At 41.7% G+C, this 17,891-nt stretch overlaps 1 protein-coding gene across 4 annotated transcripts in view; it reads right to left on the reverse strand.

Annotated features, from left to right (window-relative positions):
- PPP1R36 (protein phosphatase 1 regulatory subunit 36) overlaps positions 1-17,891 on the reverse strand; it is a 40,634-nt gene that overhangs the window by 1,438 nt on the left and 21,305 nt on the right. For 2 of the 4 annotated variants that reach the window (XM_039468871.2, XM_039468868.2), the window contains 4 exons: positions 14,240-14,374; positions 1,523-1,565; positions 1,031-1,209; positions 309-500 (listed from right to left, as the gene is read on the reverse strand). In XM_039468871.2, coding sequence (XP_039324805.1) covers positions 309-500; positions 1,031-1,209; positions 1,523-1,565; positions 14,240-14,374 — 549 coding nt within the window. The remainder of the gene's footprint in view (positions 1-308; positions 501-1,030; positions 1,210-1,522; positions 1,566-14,239; positions 14,375-17,891) is intronic. The other 2 variants (XM_039468873.2, XM_039468870.2) reach the window with 2 other exon arrangements.

Here is a 17,891-nt window from a genome sequence, read left to right on the forward strand (position 1 = left end):
TCTCAAAGGTGATTCTATTAATAGAAAAACCTCAGCCTTAGAAAAATTCAGTTACTCACTCCTCCAAACTAAAGCTATTTGGAGCCTAGCACAGATTTCTAGCAATTTTTTTTCCTGGTCTAGATGGATGTACCTCAAGACTCTCTAGAAAAGAAACCAGCAGGAGATCAGGACAGAAGTAAGACAATGGGGGCTGTCATCATGGCTCGACTCCCTGGCAGAGGCACGGCGCCTGGGCCCCTGCCCCTTCCAGCCCCACCTGGGATGCCACCTCTAGGCGCTCATGTTCCTCTTACTGGGCTGCTTACACTGGCATGGACACAGAGTCCAGAATTCCCAAATGCTTTTCCATCTCGGCTGGCAAGTTGACACCTACTTGATGATATTTTTTCTCAAAGACATTTTGAGCTTTTTCTCGGAGAGATGGCAGCAGAGTAGACATGACTGGAGAACGCATGTTGATGGCTGTTTTAATTGCTGGGCGTTTTGCCATCATTCTCCTGTGGGGGAGGAAGGTGACATTTAGGTCATACCACCCTGTTTTCTAGTGCAGTGGCTCATGCCTGTAATCCCAACGCTTGGGGAGGTCAAGGCGGGAGGTCACTTGACCCCAGGACTTCCAAGACCAGCCTGGCCAACATAGCAAGGTCCTGTCTCTATAAAAAATTTTTAAAAATTAGCCAGGTGAGACAGCATGCCTGCAGTCCTAGCTACAGGAGGGTCACTTGAGCCTGGGAGGTTGAGGCTGCAGTGAGCTGTGATCATGCCACTGCCCTTCAGCCTGGGTGACAGAATGAAATCCTGAGGAAGAAAGGGAGGAAGGGAGAGAGGAAGGAAGGGAGGAAGGGAGGGAAGCAGGGAGGAAAAAGAGGGGAGGGAGGGCAGGAAGGGAGGGAGGGAGGGAGGGAGGGAGGAAGGAAGGAAGGAAGGAAGGAAGGAAGGAAGGAAGGAAGGAAGGAAGGAAGGAAGGAAGGAAGGAAAGGGAGAGAAAAGTCTAGGCCTTGAGCCTAGGAAAGTCAAAAGGTCATACCTGAATTGAACAAAAGTCATGCGCTTCTTCTCCCCTCCTGATTCCTCATCTTCACGCTTCCTGCGAGGAATGTTGAACATATTGGTACGAAAAAGTCTCCCTATTTCTTCCTCAATCTCTGTCAAGTGTTGACGTCGGAAGACAATCCAAGCCACATATGTACAGAAAGTATAAAAGGACTACATCAAAAAATAGACACGAATCACAATCCTCAGCTGTGATACAGAAAACTCCCACCTGTCTGTACAACACAGCTACGCAGACACAAACCCAGAGGACCCAATTTCTCCATATTCCTGAAACACTGCAAAATTATGCATGGACTCCCTTTTGCAGGAAGAAAATCAGACCAACAGTTTAAGGTATAGCATATAGCTTGTTAGCATCCTTTTTAGAAAGGATATCTGCTAAAAACAAGTGCCTGACAAATGGCCATGGGTTGTTGTAATACATTATTTCATATCAAAAAGCCGCAAAACGTAAGTGACTCACCTCAAAGAACTTCCAGTCTTTCTGTGTATCTGATATTTTCTCCCTGCAATATAACAAATCACAACTATAGGTTGAGAGGGAAATTCAATCTTTCAGTGCCTAGTCCTTATCTTCCCCTAAAGTTAGGGTCATTACCTTGGCCCCAAGAGTATTTTCAGGTACACAAATGCTATCAAAAAGCATCGATAAAGAGTCTCAATACTTTCTTCTTCAACTTCCTACATTACCCAGATCAAAATTCCTAGAGTAGTCAAAAGTTAATCAATATAAATTTGGGGTAAACAAACCAGTAATGAAATGTATTCTCCCAAAGGCCTCTGGTAATGTGAGCGTTGGGGAGGTAAGGAGAGTGGAAAGGTGGTAAAGAGGAAGCAGAGAACTAGAGGGTAAGTCTGCAAAAAAGAAAAGGAAAAGAGGCCAGGCATGGTGGCTCCTGCCTGTAATCCCAGCACTTTGGGAAACTGAGGCAGATCGATCATTTGAGGTCAGGAGTTCGAGACCAGCCTGGCCAACATGGTGAACCCCTGTCTCTACTAAAAATACACACACACACACACACACACACACACACACACACACACACACAAATTAGCCTGGTGGTAGTGGTGTGTGCCTGTAATCCCAGCCACTCAGGAGGCTGAGACAGGAAAACCACTTGAATCTGGGAGTCAGAGGTTGCAGTGAGCCCAGATTGTGCCACTGCACTCCAGTCTGAGCGACAAAGTGAGACCGTCTCAAAAAAAAAAAAAAGAAAAAGGAAAAGAAATCGCAAATAATACTTATGGCTAGTGAGTACAAAAAGAAACAGAAACAAAATCCACAAAGGTCTACCCCAAAGCAACCAATAGAATGAGAACAGCAGTGTGCTCCTCCTTCTCATGGGCATGGGCAAACCTGAGTCTTATCTCTTCCCAAGAGTCCTTGCCACACAAACTCAATGTTGAGAATACTATACTTGGTCAGGCGCAGTGGCTCATGTCCGTAATCCAAGCACTTTGGGAGGCCGAGGTAGGTGGATCACTTGAGGCCAGGAGTTTCAGACCAGCCTGGCCAACATGGAGAAACCTCATCTCTACTAAAAATATACAAATTAGCTGGGTGCGGTGGCAGACACCTGTAATCCCAGCTACTCGGCAGGCTGAAGCAGGAGAATTGCTTGAACTCAAGGGGCAGAAGTTGCAGTGAACTGAGACCATGCCACTTCACTCCAGCCTGGGCAACAGAGCAAGACTCTGCCTCAAAAAAAAAAACAAAAAACAAAAAACAGAAAGAATACTATGCTGGCATGGGCACAATTAATGAACATGGCCTCCCCTCCCAGCAGAATTCTGATTCTGACTCCCAGCCTTAGGAAACCAGGCCTGGCCTGGGGAGCCCTTGAGAGTTGACTGAGGGGTCTATGCACCTGCAGTCACTGGATTGGTTACAGTGGCCAAGGCCAGACCCTGGGCACTTCAAGGCTCATTCTGGTTTTGCTTTTTTTTTGTTTATTCTTGAGACGAAGTTTTGTTCTTTTTGCCTGGGCTGAGTGCAGTGGCGCCATCTCAGCTCACTGCAATCTCCTCTGCCTCCAGGGTTTAAGCCATTCTCCTGCCTCGGCCTCCCGAGTAACTGGGATTAAGATGCCTATCACCATGCCTGGCTAATTTTGTATTTTCTTTTTTTCTAGTAGAGATGGAGTTTCTCCATGTTGGTCAGGTTGGTCTCGAACTCCTGACCTCAGGTAATCCGTCCGCCTCAGCCTCCCAAAGTGCTGGGATTACAGGCGTGAGCCACCACGCTCAGCCAGTTTTGCTTCTTTTTTAAGACAGAGCTGAAGTGCAGTACTGTGATCATAGCTCACTACAGCCTTGACCTCTTGGGCTCAAGCAATCCTCCTACCTCAGCCTCACAGGAAACTGGAACCACAGGTATACACCACAGTGGCTAATTTTTTTTTTAGACAGGGTCTTACTGTCACCCAGGCTGGAACACAGTGGCATGATCATGGCTCACTGCAGCCCAGACCTCCCCAGGCTCAGGTGATCCTCCCCCGACCTCAGCCTCCCAAGTAAGTGGGAATACAGGCACATGCCACCATGACCAGCTAATTTTTGTATTTTTGGTAGAGACAGGGTTTCACCATGTTGGCCAGGCTGGTCTCGAACTCCTGAGCTCAAGCTATCCACCCGTCTCAGCCTCTCAGTGTGTTGGGATTATAGGCGTGAACCAAGGCGCCCGGCCTGCTTCTGCTTTTGTTGGGGTCTTCCTTGGAGGAACTGTGACTCTCAGGATTGGTCTTGGTATCAGGCTCTCCAGAACCATCCTGAACTCCCACAGTCTGGGGAAGATGACCCAAACCTCTCAGGACCTTCAGCCTTCTCGCAGGGACTTCCTGGTCTGAATGGGCCCAAACTAGCCCTCCACTTGGGGGATGAGGCTAAAGAGGTGAGTACTGGGGCCTGCCCCTCCACTCCCACAGACTCTCTTCATTGTATATCGGTTTCTTCATGTGCAAGTCTTCAGTAAAGAACTATATCAACAGCAATTATGGCGAACACTGATTAAGTGTGGACCATGTGCCAGGTACCACACTAAGGCCTTTACGTGTATTATCACATCTAGTCTTCACAACATCCCTGTGGTATAGTCAGCATTATTATTCCTACTTCTCAGCTGAGGAAACTGAAGTTGAGACTTAAGTCCAAAGACATGTATTTAACTGGGGGCAGATCCTGTACTGAAACTCAGGCCCATCAGATACCCACATCTGTCCTCGTAACTGGAATATTAGGGGAATAAGCTTTTTTCTTTAAAATAGTTTGCAGATAAACATACTGAACAACAGAGCTCAGTGGAAACTTTCTGGAGCAAGCCTCAGCATTTCTTTTCTGTGCCACCTGAGGCCTCCACCTGAGGGGTAGGCTGATGGGAAATTTCCGCCCTTTCAAAGCTCCTCTTCTGTAACCAACTGTAAATCTTCTGCCAGCTGAAACCAGAGACCATACACACCTGCCAAGCTGACGCAAGGAAACCAGCCAAAGTCTGTTTTGGGAATACCAAGTCAGCCTGCCTTCTGGGAGATCTAGAGCAGAGCTCACATTAGCACAAGGCAAACCAGCATCATCTTAGCACGGTTTTGAAATGAGGGAGTGATTTTCCAGGAAACACACTTTCTTTCCTTTTCTTTCTTGTTTTTTTTTTTTTTTTTTTTTTTTTTAGACATTGGAAGAGACATGAGCCTGGGTGCAGTGGCTCACGCTTGTAATCCCAGCACTTTGGGAGGCCAAGGCAAATGGATCCCCTGAGGTCAGGAGTTCGAGACCAGCCTGGCCAACATGGCGAAACCCTGTCTGTACTAAAAATACAAAAATGAGCTGGGCATGGTGGTGTGTACCTGTAATTCCAGCTATTTGGGAGGCTGAGTCAGGGAGAATTGCTTGAACCCAGGAGGCAGAGGTTGCAGTGAGCCAAGATCGTGCCACTGCTCTCCAGCCTGGGCAACAGGGCAAGATTCCATCCCCCCACCAAAAAAAAAAAAGAAGAAGAAGAGAGGTAACATGAATTTCTTTCCACTTTCCCTCAAGTTGCCATACACACTAGAACTCTTTCTCTCTTAATGCCCAAAGCAAACTCATGTAGCCCACACAGCAAAAGTTAAGTACAGAATGTCATGGGTTTCTTTTGCCATTCTGATTTAGCCCTGCATATGAAATTGAAATGAGTCCAGGAAATGGGTGCATACAATGGGTACATTTGGGGACTTCATTGTTTAAAGTTCTAACTTATTTCTTGCTGTATATTTTGAGTCGTTTTCCTGTCTTTTTTTTTTTGGTATTTTATAATTTTTATATTAAGGAAATAAATTGATTATAAATTTAAAAATGTGTTGATTATAAAATAATAAAATTGGCCAGATGTGGTGCCTCACACCCGTAATCCTAGCACTTTGGGAGGCCAAGGTAGGCAGATCGCTAGAGCTCAGGAGTTTAAGACCACCCTGGGCAACATGGTGAAACTCAATCTCTACCAAAAAATACAAAAAAAACTTAGCCAGGAGTAGTGGTGCATTCTTTGTAGTCCCAGCTACTTGTGGGGCTGAGGAGGGAGGATCACTTGAGCCCAGGAAGTTGAGGCTGCAGTGAGCCAAGATCGTGCCACTGCGCTCTAGCCTGGGTGACAAAGTGAGACCCTGTCTCAAAAAAAAAAAAAAATTTAAGCCTCCCAAAACCATCTGCAAATAAGAAATTGGGTTTAAACAATACAATTCATGGAAATATAATGCAAGCCATAAATGTAATTTTAAATTTTCTAGTAGATACAGTAGAGAGAAACAAGCGAAGCTAATTTTAATATTTTATCCAAATCCCCCAAAATATTATCATTTCAATATAGAAGCAATATTTCTAAAGTATTTAGATGTTTTATTCATTTTTAGACTTTCTGTGTACACTGCTTACTTTTTACTTACAGTATGTTTCAATTTGGACTAGTACATTTCACAGTGTTCAACAGCCACGTGTGGCAAGTGGCCACCATGCTGGTCACCACATGTTTGAGGACACAACCCATAGGAAAGAGGGGAAAGCCAGCGTGGTAGTAAATCTAGAGATTTTTAGTGGCCTGTTATGCTTTCTTATTCCATCTTGCTCCAAATCAAAATGAGGAAAGTCTATTTTATGATTTGTCATTCCTAAAGGGAAACAGAGTGCAGACCCAGAGTTGTGGGCTGGGGAGAAAAAAAAGTTGTGTTCCCCTACTTGTCCCCTGCTGCTCTAGGTGAAATCAGGTTTCAATGAAGGTCAAGGCCTGCTCTATACAACAGAGTGTCAAAGGGATGTGTTTTAGGGGAGGGGAAAGAGGCTTTGGTGCATGTGACTGGGGGTGAAGTTAGAGGAATTGGGCTTAAGGATAACTTACACATCTGAGCTTCAAAAAGACTCCCTTTTCCCCCAGCCCTACTGCTAGCCCCTCTGGTCACCTATCAAGTGACGACTGCACTGGGAACAGAGGAAGAAAGTACAAATCCTAAGGTAGAGGAGGGCTTGGAGCCAGCATTGGCCATCACCAAAGAACACATCTAACTCTATAGCATGTGCCTGCCACCAAGGAGGTTTTCATATCTATCTTGGAAAACACAGAAAACATGTTCATCAAAATTCTGCCAAAGCTTTTGTGATGTCAGGATTTCACAGACATTTAAAGGCGTATCCTTTTACTTCTCAAGAGACAAGAAAGCACTAAATTAATAGCGCTCAAATTGCTGGTCTACTAAAATCTTTAACCCTAGAGCTAAAGAGCATAGAGCACTGTAGTCCAATATTAAGTGTGCATATTAGACAAAACAGGGACCCCTCCCTCAACACTTAAGGACCTGCCACCTACCCCCACCCCCAAACCTGGAAATAAAGGAAAGCCTTGAGTTCCTTCAAGGGAAATTCCAGGCACTTAGCTAGCCCTGAGAAGTAAATAAGCAACTTGATAAGCAAGAAGGTAACAGTAGCTTAAAAGATAGCCGAGGAAGTTTCCTATATACAGTAAAAATAACATTTTAACACATGTCCCTGAGTTGATTTTCAGAAACTCAGACCCCCGCCAAATGGATCCACTGGCATGTAGACCTCAGATAAGGGGAAACTGAGGACTGAACTCATGCACTCGTCGTTCTAAAGTTCTTCCTGAGAGGCCTGAAAGTCATGTCTACGAGCCAGACCTAACACATCTTTCTGCAGACCCCAAGGTTTTTTGGTTTTGTTTTTGTGTTGAGACAGAGTCTCGCTCTCTCGCCAGGCTGGAGTGCAGTGGTGCAATCTCAGCTCACTGCAGTCTCTGCCTCCTGGGTTCAAGCAATTCTTCCACCTCTGCCTCCCGAGTAGCTGGGATTACAGGCACGTGCCACTACACCTGGCTAATTTTTGTATTTTTAATAGAGACAGGGTTTCACCATGTTGGCCAGGATAGACCCCAGGTTTTCAAACAAAGCTGCTCTACCTTAACCAAATCAGAAAATCTTGAATCTACTTATGACCTGTAAGGCCCCGCTTCAAAACATCCTGCCTTTTTAGTCCAAACCAATATACAACCTCCATGCATTGGTTTACAATTTTGCCTGTAACTTCTGCTTTCCTGAAATTTACTCCTGCCTTTAAAAACCCTTGCTTGCAAGCCATCAGAGAGGTCAGGTATTAAGTGAGAGCTACTGATTCTACTTGCTTGGCAACCTACAAATAAATGCCCTCCTTTCTCCTGATATTACATACTGTGGTGTGGATGTTTCACCTGACTGTATCCGTCAAGCAGACCCCAGTTCACTTTGGTAACACATACGTGAGAGACAAAAGTCAGAAAATACACATGAAAATATTAGCTTATTGAAATCGGAAAGAAGTGAAATGTTAAAATTAGTTAATTACTCACAACTGGCAAAAATATTGTCCTCATCCCCTCCTACATAAAAGACACCAAAAGAACAATATAAACTTTGAATCATGGCAAAAAATTGTTCTAGTCTGTCTTCTATGTCCCTTGTTCAGCATTTGACCCATATGGAATTTGCTACGTGGGTGGTGAGATTCTTCTCTAAACTGCTATCCAGCAGGCAGAGGAAACATGGGTGATGTTGCATACAATGGAAAAATGACCAGCACCATCTGGAAATGAGCTAGTGCTAACCAGAGGCCATCACCGACTTTCAGACATATGGGTTCCTCTAAAGGTTTGTGTAAAAAGTGCTTTAGAAAAAGTACAATTACTTCAGTGGAGGCTCTATGCCCAGAGAACTAAAAACTATTGTCAATTCTCTAATTATGATATAATTGTTTATAGTTTGCTTCTTATCCCAACATTAGTTTGCAATGTTTTTAAAGATTAAACATCAAGTATGAGAAATTAAAAAAAAAAATTTTTTTTTTGAGGCAGGGTGTTGTTTTGTCACCCAGGCTGGAGTGCAGTGGCACAATCATGGCGCATTGCAGCCTCAACCTCCCTGGCTCAGGCTTTATCTCACCTCAGCCGCCTAGGTGGCTGGAACTACAGGCATGCACCATGCCCAGCTAATTTTTTTATTTTTTTCTGGAAAGAGGGTCTCACTGTGTTGCCCAGGCTGGTCTCCAACTCCTGGGCTCAAGTAATTTTCCTGCCTCAGTTTCCCAAAGTGCTGGGGTTACAGGCATGATCCACTGTGCCTGGCCAAAATCATTTCTTAAAAGCAGGTTTTTAAACCTTAAATCCTAGTTTTCTAACTAGAAATGATACTTTAAAGATAAAAGAAATTAGGGTCAATATTAATAGTGATTTTATAAATGATCGAGTAGGAAACTGTAAAGATGATTATAATTTTATCATAATGCTTTTCTTAAAAACTCTGTCTAGAGAAAATGCTACTTCTTTCTAAACAATGAAATCTATAGCAAGCTAACCTCTACAATAGCCCTATAGACCTTCAAAAGCTTCCTGTATTTGGATCACAGAAAGATATTTCTGATGCTGAAACATTCACAACTTTTAAGTATCTCTATATTATGTCTACTATTATACCTCATCCATCAGAGATATTAAATGAAATAATTCCGTTATTTTATATATGCTCCTGTCCTTTGCAGTTAGATCCACATTTGGCTACTTAAGTCCCATGAACATCTTGGGCTTGTTTTTTCTTTTAATTTTTATTTTAGGTTTGGGGGTACATATGAAGGCTTGTTAAATAAATAAACATAAGTCACGGGGGTTTGTTGTACATGTTATCACATCACTCAGGTATTAAGATCAGTACACAATACCTATCTTTTCTGCTCTTCTCCCTTCTCCCACCCTTCCCACCTCAAGTGAACCCCAGTATCTGCTGCTGCTTTCTTTGTGTTTATAAGTTCGTTATCATTTAGCTCCCACATATAAATAAGAACACGCAGCATTTGGTTTTCTGTTCCTATGCTAGTTTGCTAAGGATAATAGCCTCCAGCTCTATCCGTTTTCCCACAAAAGACATGATCTCATTCTTTTTTATAGCTGCAGAATATTCCAAGGTGTATACGTACCACCTTTTCTTTATACAGTGTCATTGTTGGGCATTTAGGATGATTCTATGTATTTACTATTGTGAACAGTGCTGCAATGAACATTCGCACACATGTGTCTTTATGGTAGAATACTTTATATTTCTCTGAGTATATGCCCAGTAATGGGAATGCTGGGTCTAATGGTAGTTCTGCTTTTAGCTCTTTGAGGAATCACCATACTGCTTTCCACATGGTTGAACTAATTTACACTCCTACCAACAGTGTATAATAGTTCCCTTTTCTCTGCAACCTGGCAAGCATCTGTTTTTTAATAATGGCCATTCTGACTGGTGTGAAATGGTGTCTCATTGTGGTTTTGATTTGCATTTCTCTAATGATCAGAGAATTTGAGCTTTTGTTCATATGCCTGTTGGCCACTTGTATATCTTCTTTTGAGAAGTGTCTGTTCATGTCCTTTGCCCGTTTTTTAATGGGATTGTCCCTCTTGTAAATTTAGGTTTCTTATAGATGCTGAATATTAGGCTTTTGCCAATTACATAATTGCAATATTTTCTCCCATTCTGTAGGTTGTCTGTATACTCTGTTCATAGTTTCTTCTACTGTGCAGAAGCTCTTAAGTTTAATTAGATCTCATTTGTCAACTTCTGCTTTTGTTGCAATTGCCTTTGGTGTCTTTGTCATGAAATCTTTGCTCATTCCTACATCCAGGATGATACTGCCTCGGTTGTCTTCCAGGGTTTTTATAGTTTTTGGTTTTACATTTAAGTCTTCAATCCATCTTGAGTTTATTTTTGTATGTGATATAAGGAAAGAATCCAGCTTCAATCTTCTGCATATGGCTATCCAGTTATCCCAGCACCATTTATTGAATAGGGAGTATTTTTCCCATTGCTTGTTTCTATCAGGTTTGTCAAAGATCATATGGTTGTAGATGTGTGGCCTTATTTCTAGGTTATGTTATTCCACTGGTCTATGTGCCTGTTTTTGTACCGGTACCACGCTGTTTTGGTCACTGTAGCCTTGTAGCATAGCCTGAAGTTAGGTAACATGATTCCTTCAGCTTTGTTCTTTTTGCTTAGGATTGCCTTGGTGGCCAGGCATGTGGCTCATGCCTGTAATCCCAGCACTTTGGAAGGCTGAGGTAGGCAGATCACAAGATCAGGCATTTGAGACCAGCCTGGCCAACATGGTGAAACCCCATCTCTTAAAAAAAAAAAAAAAAAAAGGATTGCCTTGGCTATTTGGGCTCTTTTTTGGTTCCACATAAACTTTAAAATAACTTTTTCTAGTTCTGTGAAGAATGTTGGTGATTTGATAGGAACAGCATTGAATCTGTAAATTGCTTTGGGCAGTATAGCCATTTTAATGATATTGATTCTTCCTATCCATGAGCATGGAATGTTCCTCCATTTGTTTGTGTCTTATCTGACTTCTTTGAGCAGTGTTTTGTAATTCTCATTGTAGAGATCTTTCACTTCTGTGGTAAACTGTATTCCTAAGTACTGTGTGTGTGTGTGTGTGTGTGTGTGTGTGTGTGTGAATGAGATTGCCTTTCTGATTTGGCTCTCAGTTTGGTTGTTGTTGGTGTATGGGAATGGTAGTGATTTTTGTATATTGATTTTGTATCCTGTAACTGCTGAAGTTGTTTATCAGATGAAGGAACTTTAAGGCTGAGACTCTGGGGTTTTCTAGACATAGAATCATGTCATTTGCAAACAGAGATAGTTTGACTTCCTCTCTTCCTATTTGGATGACCTTTCTTTCTTTCTCTTACCTGATTGCTCTGGCTGGGATTTCCAATACTACGTTGAATAGAAATGGTAAGAGAAGGCATCCTTGTCTTGTGCCAGTTTTTAAGGGAAATGCTTCCAGCTTTTGCTCATTTAGTATAACATTGGCTGTGGGTTTGTCATAGATGGTTCTTATTATTTTCAGCTATACTCCTTCAATGCCTAGTTTATTGAGAGTTTTTAACATGAAGGGATGTTGAATTTTATCAAAAGCCTTTTCTGCATCTATTGAGATAATCATGTGTTTTTGTCTTTAGTTCTGTTTAAGTAATGAATCACACTTACCAATTTTCATATGTTGAACCAACCTTGCAACACAAGGATGAAGCCTACTTGATAATGGCGGATTAGCTTTCTGATGGGCTGCTGGATTTGGTTTGCAAGCATTTTGTTGAGAATTTTTGCACTGATGTTCATCAAAGATATTGGCCTGGTTTTCATTTTTGTATTTTATATTTAGGGTTTTTTTTTTTTTTTTTTTTTTTTTTTAAGACAGAGTTTCACTCTTTTTTCCCAAGCTGGAGTGCAATAGCATGATCTCAGCTCACTGCAATCTCCACCTCCTGGGTTCAAGCAATTCTCCTGCCTAAGGCTCCTGAGTAGCTGGGATTACAGGCATGCACCACCACGCCCAGTTAATTTTGTATTTTTAGTAGAGATGAGGTTTCTCCATGTTGGTCAGGACGGCCTCGAATTCCCAACCTCAGGTCATCTGCCCGCCTTGGCTTCCCAAAGTGCTGGGATTACAGGCATGAGCCACTGTGCCTGGCAAAATTCTTTCATATTGTCTAATAGTCTTTTTTTTTTTTTTTTTTTTTTTTTTTTGAGACAGAGTCTCAGTCTGCCACCCAGGCTGGAGTGCCATGCACTGAAATTCACTACAGCCTCCACCTCCCAGGTTCAAGGGATTCTCCTGCCTCAGCTTTCTGAATAGCTGGGATTACAGGCACACACCACCATACCCAGCTAATTTTTGTATTTTTAGTAGAAACAGGGTTTCACCATGTTGTCCAGGCTGGTCTTAAACTTCTGACCTCAAATGATCCTCCTGTCTCAGCCTCCCAAAGTGCTGGGATTACAGGTGTGAGCCACCATGCCTGGCCTCTGATTTTTTGTTGTTGTTGTGTCTCTGCCAGATTTTGGTATCATGATGACGCTGGCCTCATAGGATGAACTGGGGAGAAGTCCCTCCTCCTCAATTTTTGGAATAGTTTCTGTAGAAATGGTATATCTTCTTTGTACATCTGGCAGAATTCAGTTGTAAATCCATCAGATCCTGGGCTTTTTTTGGTTGGCAGGCTATTATTACTGATTCAGTTTCAGAGCTCATTATTGGTCTGTTTAGGCAATCAATTTCTTCCTGGCTCAGTCTTGGGAGAGTGTATGTGTCAAGGAATTTTTATCCATTTGTTCTAAGTTTTCTAGTTTGTGTGTGTAGAGGTGTTCATTGCAGTTGTTTTTATTTCTGTGGGGTCAGTAGTAACATTCCCTTTGTCATTTCCAATTGTTTATTTGGATCTTCCCTCTTTTCTTCTTAGTCAAGCTAGTGGCCTATTTTATTTTTTCAAAAAACCAACTCTTAGATTTGTTGATCTTTGATGTTTTTTTGGTCTCTCAATTTCCTTCAGTTCACCTCTGATTTTTGTTATTTCTCATCTTCTGCTAGCTTTGGGATTAATTTGTTTTTGCTTCTCTAATTGTTTCAGTTGTGAAGTTAGATTGTTAAATTGAGATATTTCTAACTTTTTGATATGGGCATTTTAGTGCTATGAATTTCCCTCTTAACACTGCCTTAGCTGCATCCCAGAGATTCTGGTATGTTGCATCTCTATTCTTATTATTTTCAAATAACTTGATTTCTGCCTTAATTTCATTATTACTCAAAGTTCATTCAGGAACACGTTGTTTCATTTCCATGTAATTGTATGGTTTTGAGTGATTTTCATTGTGTCGATTTCTCTTTTTATTGCACTGTGTTCCAAGAGTATGTTTGGTATTATTTCTGTTCTTTTACATTTGTTGAGGACCATTTTTTGTACAATTATGTGGTCAAACTTAGAGAAAGTGCCAAGTGGCAATGAAGAGAATATATATTCTGTTGTTTTTGGGTGGAGACCTCTGTAAAGGTTTATCAGAACCATTTGGTCCAATGCTGAGTTTAGATCCTGAATATCTTTGTTAATTTTCTGCTTCGATGATCTGCCTAATATTATCAGTGGGTGTTAAAGTCTCCCACTGTTATTTTGTGGAAGTCTATGTCTTTTTCTAGATCTCTAAGAACCTGCTCTATGAATCCAGGTGCTCCTGTGTTGAATGCATATATATTTAGGAAAGTTAGATCTTCTCGTTGAATTGAACCCTTTACCCTTCCTTGTTGGGGTTTTTTTTTTTTTTTTCGTTTTTGTCATTTTGAAATTTTTTGTCTGAAATTAGTTTTAATTACAGTGGTGTAAAAATTGTCATCCTAAGGTAAAAATGATCTTCCCACAAAGAACCGTCTTAGAATCCATACTTCAGCAGTTCCTACTCACAATTGTTGCTGCTGCAGAATAAGCAGTGAAAGGGTAGGGAAACACCTAATCCCCTGCACTACCAGCCCCACCAGGCCTCCTGCCCAAGCAAGTGGCCCTGGTCTGGCAGCAAGAGTCCTTCCTTGCTGAGAGCAAGATTTCACTGAGGGACCACGTCATTCAATCCCAAGCAGTGGAAAGTTTTTAAAATAGCAGCTGAGATTCTGAGATTTCTTCCATATGTACTTGGCTCTCTCAAAGGAGACATCACAAGTGTTTGGGACAGATTCTCACCTGAGCCCAATTACTCTGGACAACAGAAAAAGGAACATTTTCTCAAGGTAACAAAAGTCAAACGGAAGCATCTTAAGGATGTGTGTCTACAATGAGTGATGATCTAATGAAGTATAAGCGTGTGCTTACTTTCCACAGCACATGTGATGCTTATCCGGCATGGCCAAGCCCAGCACAAGGATACAGTACTTCTGCGCCAAGTACTTCTGTGCCGCTTCTAATTTACTTAAAACCAATTCCATTTCTTTTTTCTCTACAAGGCCTCTGAGGGGAAAAATTTAAAAAAGAGAATTTGGGTTAATTTTCACAAATGCTTATATTAACTAGCAAAAAGTCAGAATTATAAACTTTTTTTTTCTTTTCTTTAAGACAGGGTCTTGCTCTGCTACCCAGGCTGGAGTGCAGTGGTGTGATCATAGCTCACTGCAACCTCAACCTCCTGGACTCAAGCAATCCTCCTGCCTCAGCCTCCTAAGTGGCTGGGACTATAGGCACACACCACCATGTCTGGCTAATTTTTTATTTTGTGTAGGGGCAAGGTCTGACTATTTTGTCCAGGCTGATCTTGAACTTATGAACTCAAGTGATCCTCCCCTTGACCTCCCAAAGTGTTGGAATGACAGGCATGAGCCAGCGTGCCCAGCCATAAACTATTTTGAAAGAACTACGTGTGTGTCAACAGACTTCACTTACAAATGAATTTATTTTATTTAAGCAGTGGTATAGGAAAATCCTTAGAGTTTCTTCATATTTAATCATTGGAATCAGTATCTCAAATTTATGGTGTATTTTCACTTTATTTACTTTTTTTTTCAGACAGAGTCTCACTGTGTCACCCAGGCTGGAGTGCAGTGGCACAATCTCAGCTCACTGCAACCTCTGCCTCCCGGGTTCAAGCAATTCTGCCTCAGCCTCCCATGTAGCTGGGATTACAGGTGCCTGCCACCGATGTCCAGCTAATTTTTGTATTTTTAGTAGAGATGGGTTTCATCATGTTGGCCAGGCTGGTCTCAAACTCCTGACCTCAAGTGATCCACCCACCTTAGCCTTCCAAAGTGCTGGGATTACAAGTGTGAACCACCAAGCCCGGTCTATTTTTGCTTTTATCATAGATTATACTTCATGCTATGTATCCTCAATTTTATATCCAGGTAGTCCTAATTTATAAAGAACAGCTCAACCAACAAATTATACTAGTTGCTGAGGTGGCTAGCAGCCTACTTTCCTGCTATTTTCCTAAAATAACCATGGAGACTATGTACCTCAGCTTCCCCTGCATTCCCTATGTCATTACTGAGCTTGGGGGCTCAACGTGTGAACAAGGACCAATTCTCAGTTCAAAGTATAGCTGTGTTTGCTAAGAAGGCATCTGTGGACAACTACTCTGGGGACTTTGGCATCAATTACAATAACACTGCTTCCCTGTGAAACCAGCTGCAGTTCCAATTGAACTGCAAGTGAACTTTCACAAAGACAACTTGTTCTTAGGTTACAGCAAGCCAAAATTTAAGTTTCTGCCATACAATACAGTAGGAGACAATACTGCTGATGATACATTCCAATGTACTATTATTGACAAGTGAGGTGTCACTAGACACCAAATGATATTTACTCTAAACAAGGACAAATGACAGCCCCTTCTGAGTTAACCATTAGACTGACTCCATGAAGATATGCCATGAGGGAAGGGAGGTGTATTTAAGGATAATGTAGACATTTCAAAACAGAAAATGTTATCACATATGATGAAAAGGCATAAAATGAGTTCTGGAATAAAGTGGGCTCCAACATTAAGTGCCCAAATGCCGTATACCCCAAACACGCCCCAGTGACCACATCTCTGTGCCCGTTTCCTTCAGCAGCCCCACCCTCACTTGTCACCCTACTCTGCCAGAGCTGCCAGTAGCTAATATTCTTCTTTTGATGTAGAAAACAACCAAACCAAACTACAACCACCAAGAAATGCCTTGAAGCTTTTAGGCCAATGCTTCTCAAGTTTTAATAAACCTATGAATTATGAAAGAATCGCTAGGGATGCTTGCTAAAAGCGCAAATTCCCAGTGCAACCCTGTCTCCAAGATTCCGGTTCAGTAGTCTAGGTCTTGCCTAGAAAATTTAAAACCATCTTCCCAAGTGATTCCAAGGCAAGCAGTCCTTAGACCACATTTGCATGTATACATAAAGGACTGATGTGTTGAAATGGAATAAAAAGAAAAAGGCTACCAAAAAAAAAAAATGCTCAAGGTCAGCTAACCTATATACAAAAATCCAGGCAGAGGTGGCCTGCTTGCACCACACTTCCATGTCCGGAAACCATTCCCCCATACTGTTTTCATCTAATTATGAAAAACTGCCTTAAATACAAACCCAGATAGTGGTTCATTTTTAAAGCACATTCTTTAAAAATGCAAACAATAATGTTTAGAAAATTTTGTTGAAACGGATGTACTTACGCATTGTTTGTAACAGAAAATTGGCATAATCTTTTGGGGAAAAAAACTGAAAATAATTTCAAGGGCCATAGAAATTATCATAAATTTTGATCCAATATCATCTCTCCTGGAAATATATTATTTTTTAAAAATCACCCAAAATTAGAAGGAAATTTTTATGCATGAGGACATTCAATGCAATCATTATTTATGTATCAGAGAAACTAGAAACTGCCAAAATATATAAAATAGAAGATGATATGGTTTGGCTGTGTCCCCACCCAAATATCATCTTAAATTGTAGCTCCCATAATTCCCATGTGTCATGGGAGGGACCTGGTGGGAGGTAATTGAATCATGGTGGTGGGTCTTTCCTGTACTGTCCTCCTGATAGTGAATAAGTCTCATCCCGATCTGATGGTTTTATAAAGGGACATTCCCCTGCACATGCTCTCTTGCCTGCTGCCATGTAAGACATGCTTTTGCTGTTCATTGACCTTCTGCCATGATTGTGAGGCCTCCCCAGCCATGTGGAACTGTGAGTCAATTAACTTCTTTCCTTTATAAATTACCCAGTACGTCTTTATTAGAAGCATGAGAACAGGCTAACACAGAAGGATAAAGGGAGTAGTAATACAGTCAGGTATTGTTTAAGGACTTGAGGTTTATTAACCTAACATATGAGTGAGTCTTCCATGAGATGTAACCCAGGCATCAAAATCTATACCCATAACCACTACAGTATACTGCCTCTTAGTAGGTAAGTCAAGTCACACACATTGGCTTGATGGAAAACTATGCTACCATTAAAAATTATAATTATGAAGATTATAATAACTTGAAAGTACATATGATATTATGTTTAAAAGTAAATATAGGCCAGGTGAGGTGGCTCACTCCTATAACCCCCGAATGTTGCAAGGCTGAGGCAGGTGGATCACCTAAGTTCAGGAGTTCAAGGTGAAACCCCATCTCTACTAAAAATACCAAGTTCATGGCAAACATGGTGAAACCGCATCTCTACTAAAAATACAAAAAATTAGCTGGCATGGTGGCCTACACCTGCAGTGCCAGCTACTCAGGAGACTGAGGCAGGAGAATCGCTCAAACCTGAGAGGCAGAGGTTGCAGTGAGTGGAGATTGCACCACTGCACTCCAGCCTGGACAACGGAGCAAGACTCTGTCTCAAAAAAAAAAAAAAAAAGTACATACATAATTGTTCAGAAGCTAAAAATTCTAATTATGGAAAGATAAACTCTGGAAAATAGTGCAGTTGACAGATAGGAAGTGCTGGGCATGTTGTACAGTGGTTTAAGCACAAGCTTTGGAGTGAAACAGACCTGCGTTCT

Source organism: Saimiri boliviensis, chromosome 2 (assembly GCF_048565385.1).
Source record: "Saimiri boliviensis isolate mSaiBol1 chromosome 2, mSaiBol1.pri, whole genome shotgun sequence".
Classification (NCBI taxonomy): Eukaryota; Metazoa; Chordata; class Mammalia; order Primates; family Cebidae; genus Saimiri; species Saimiri boliviensis.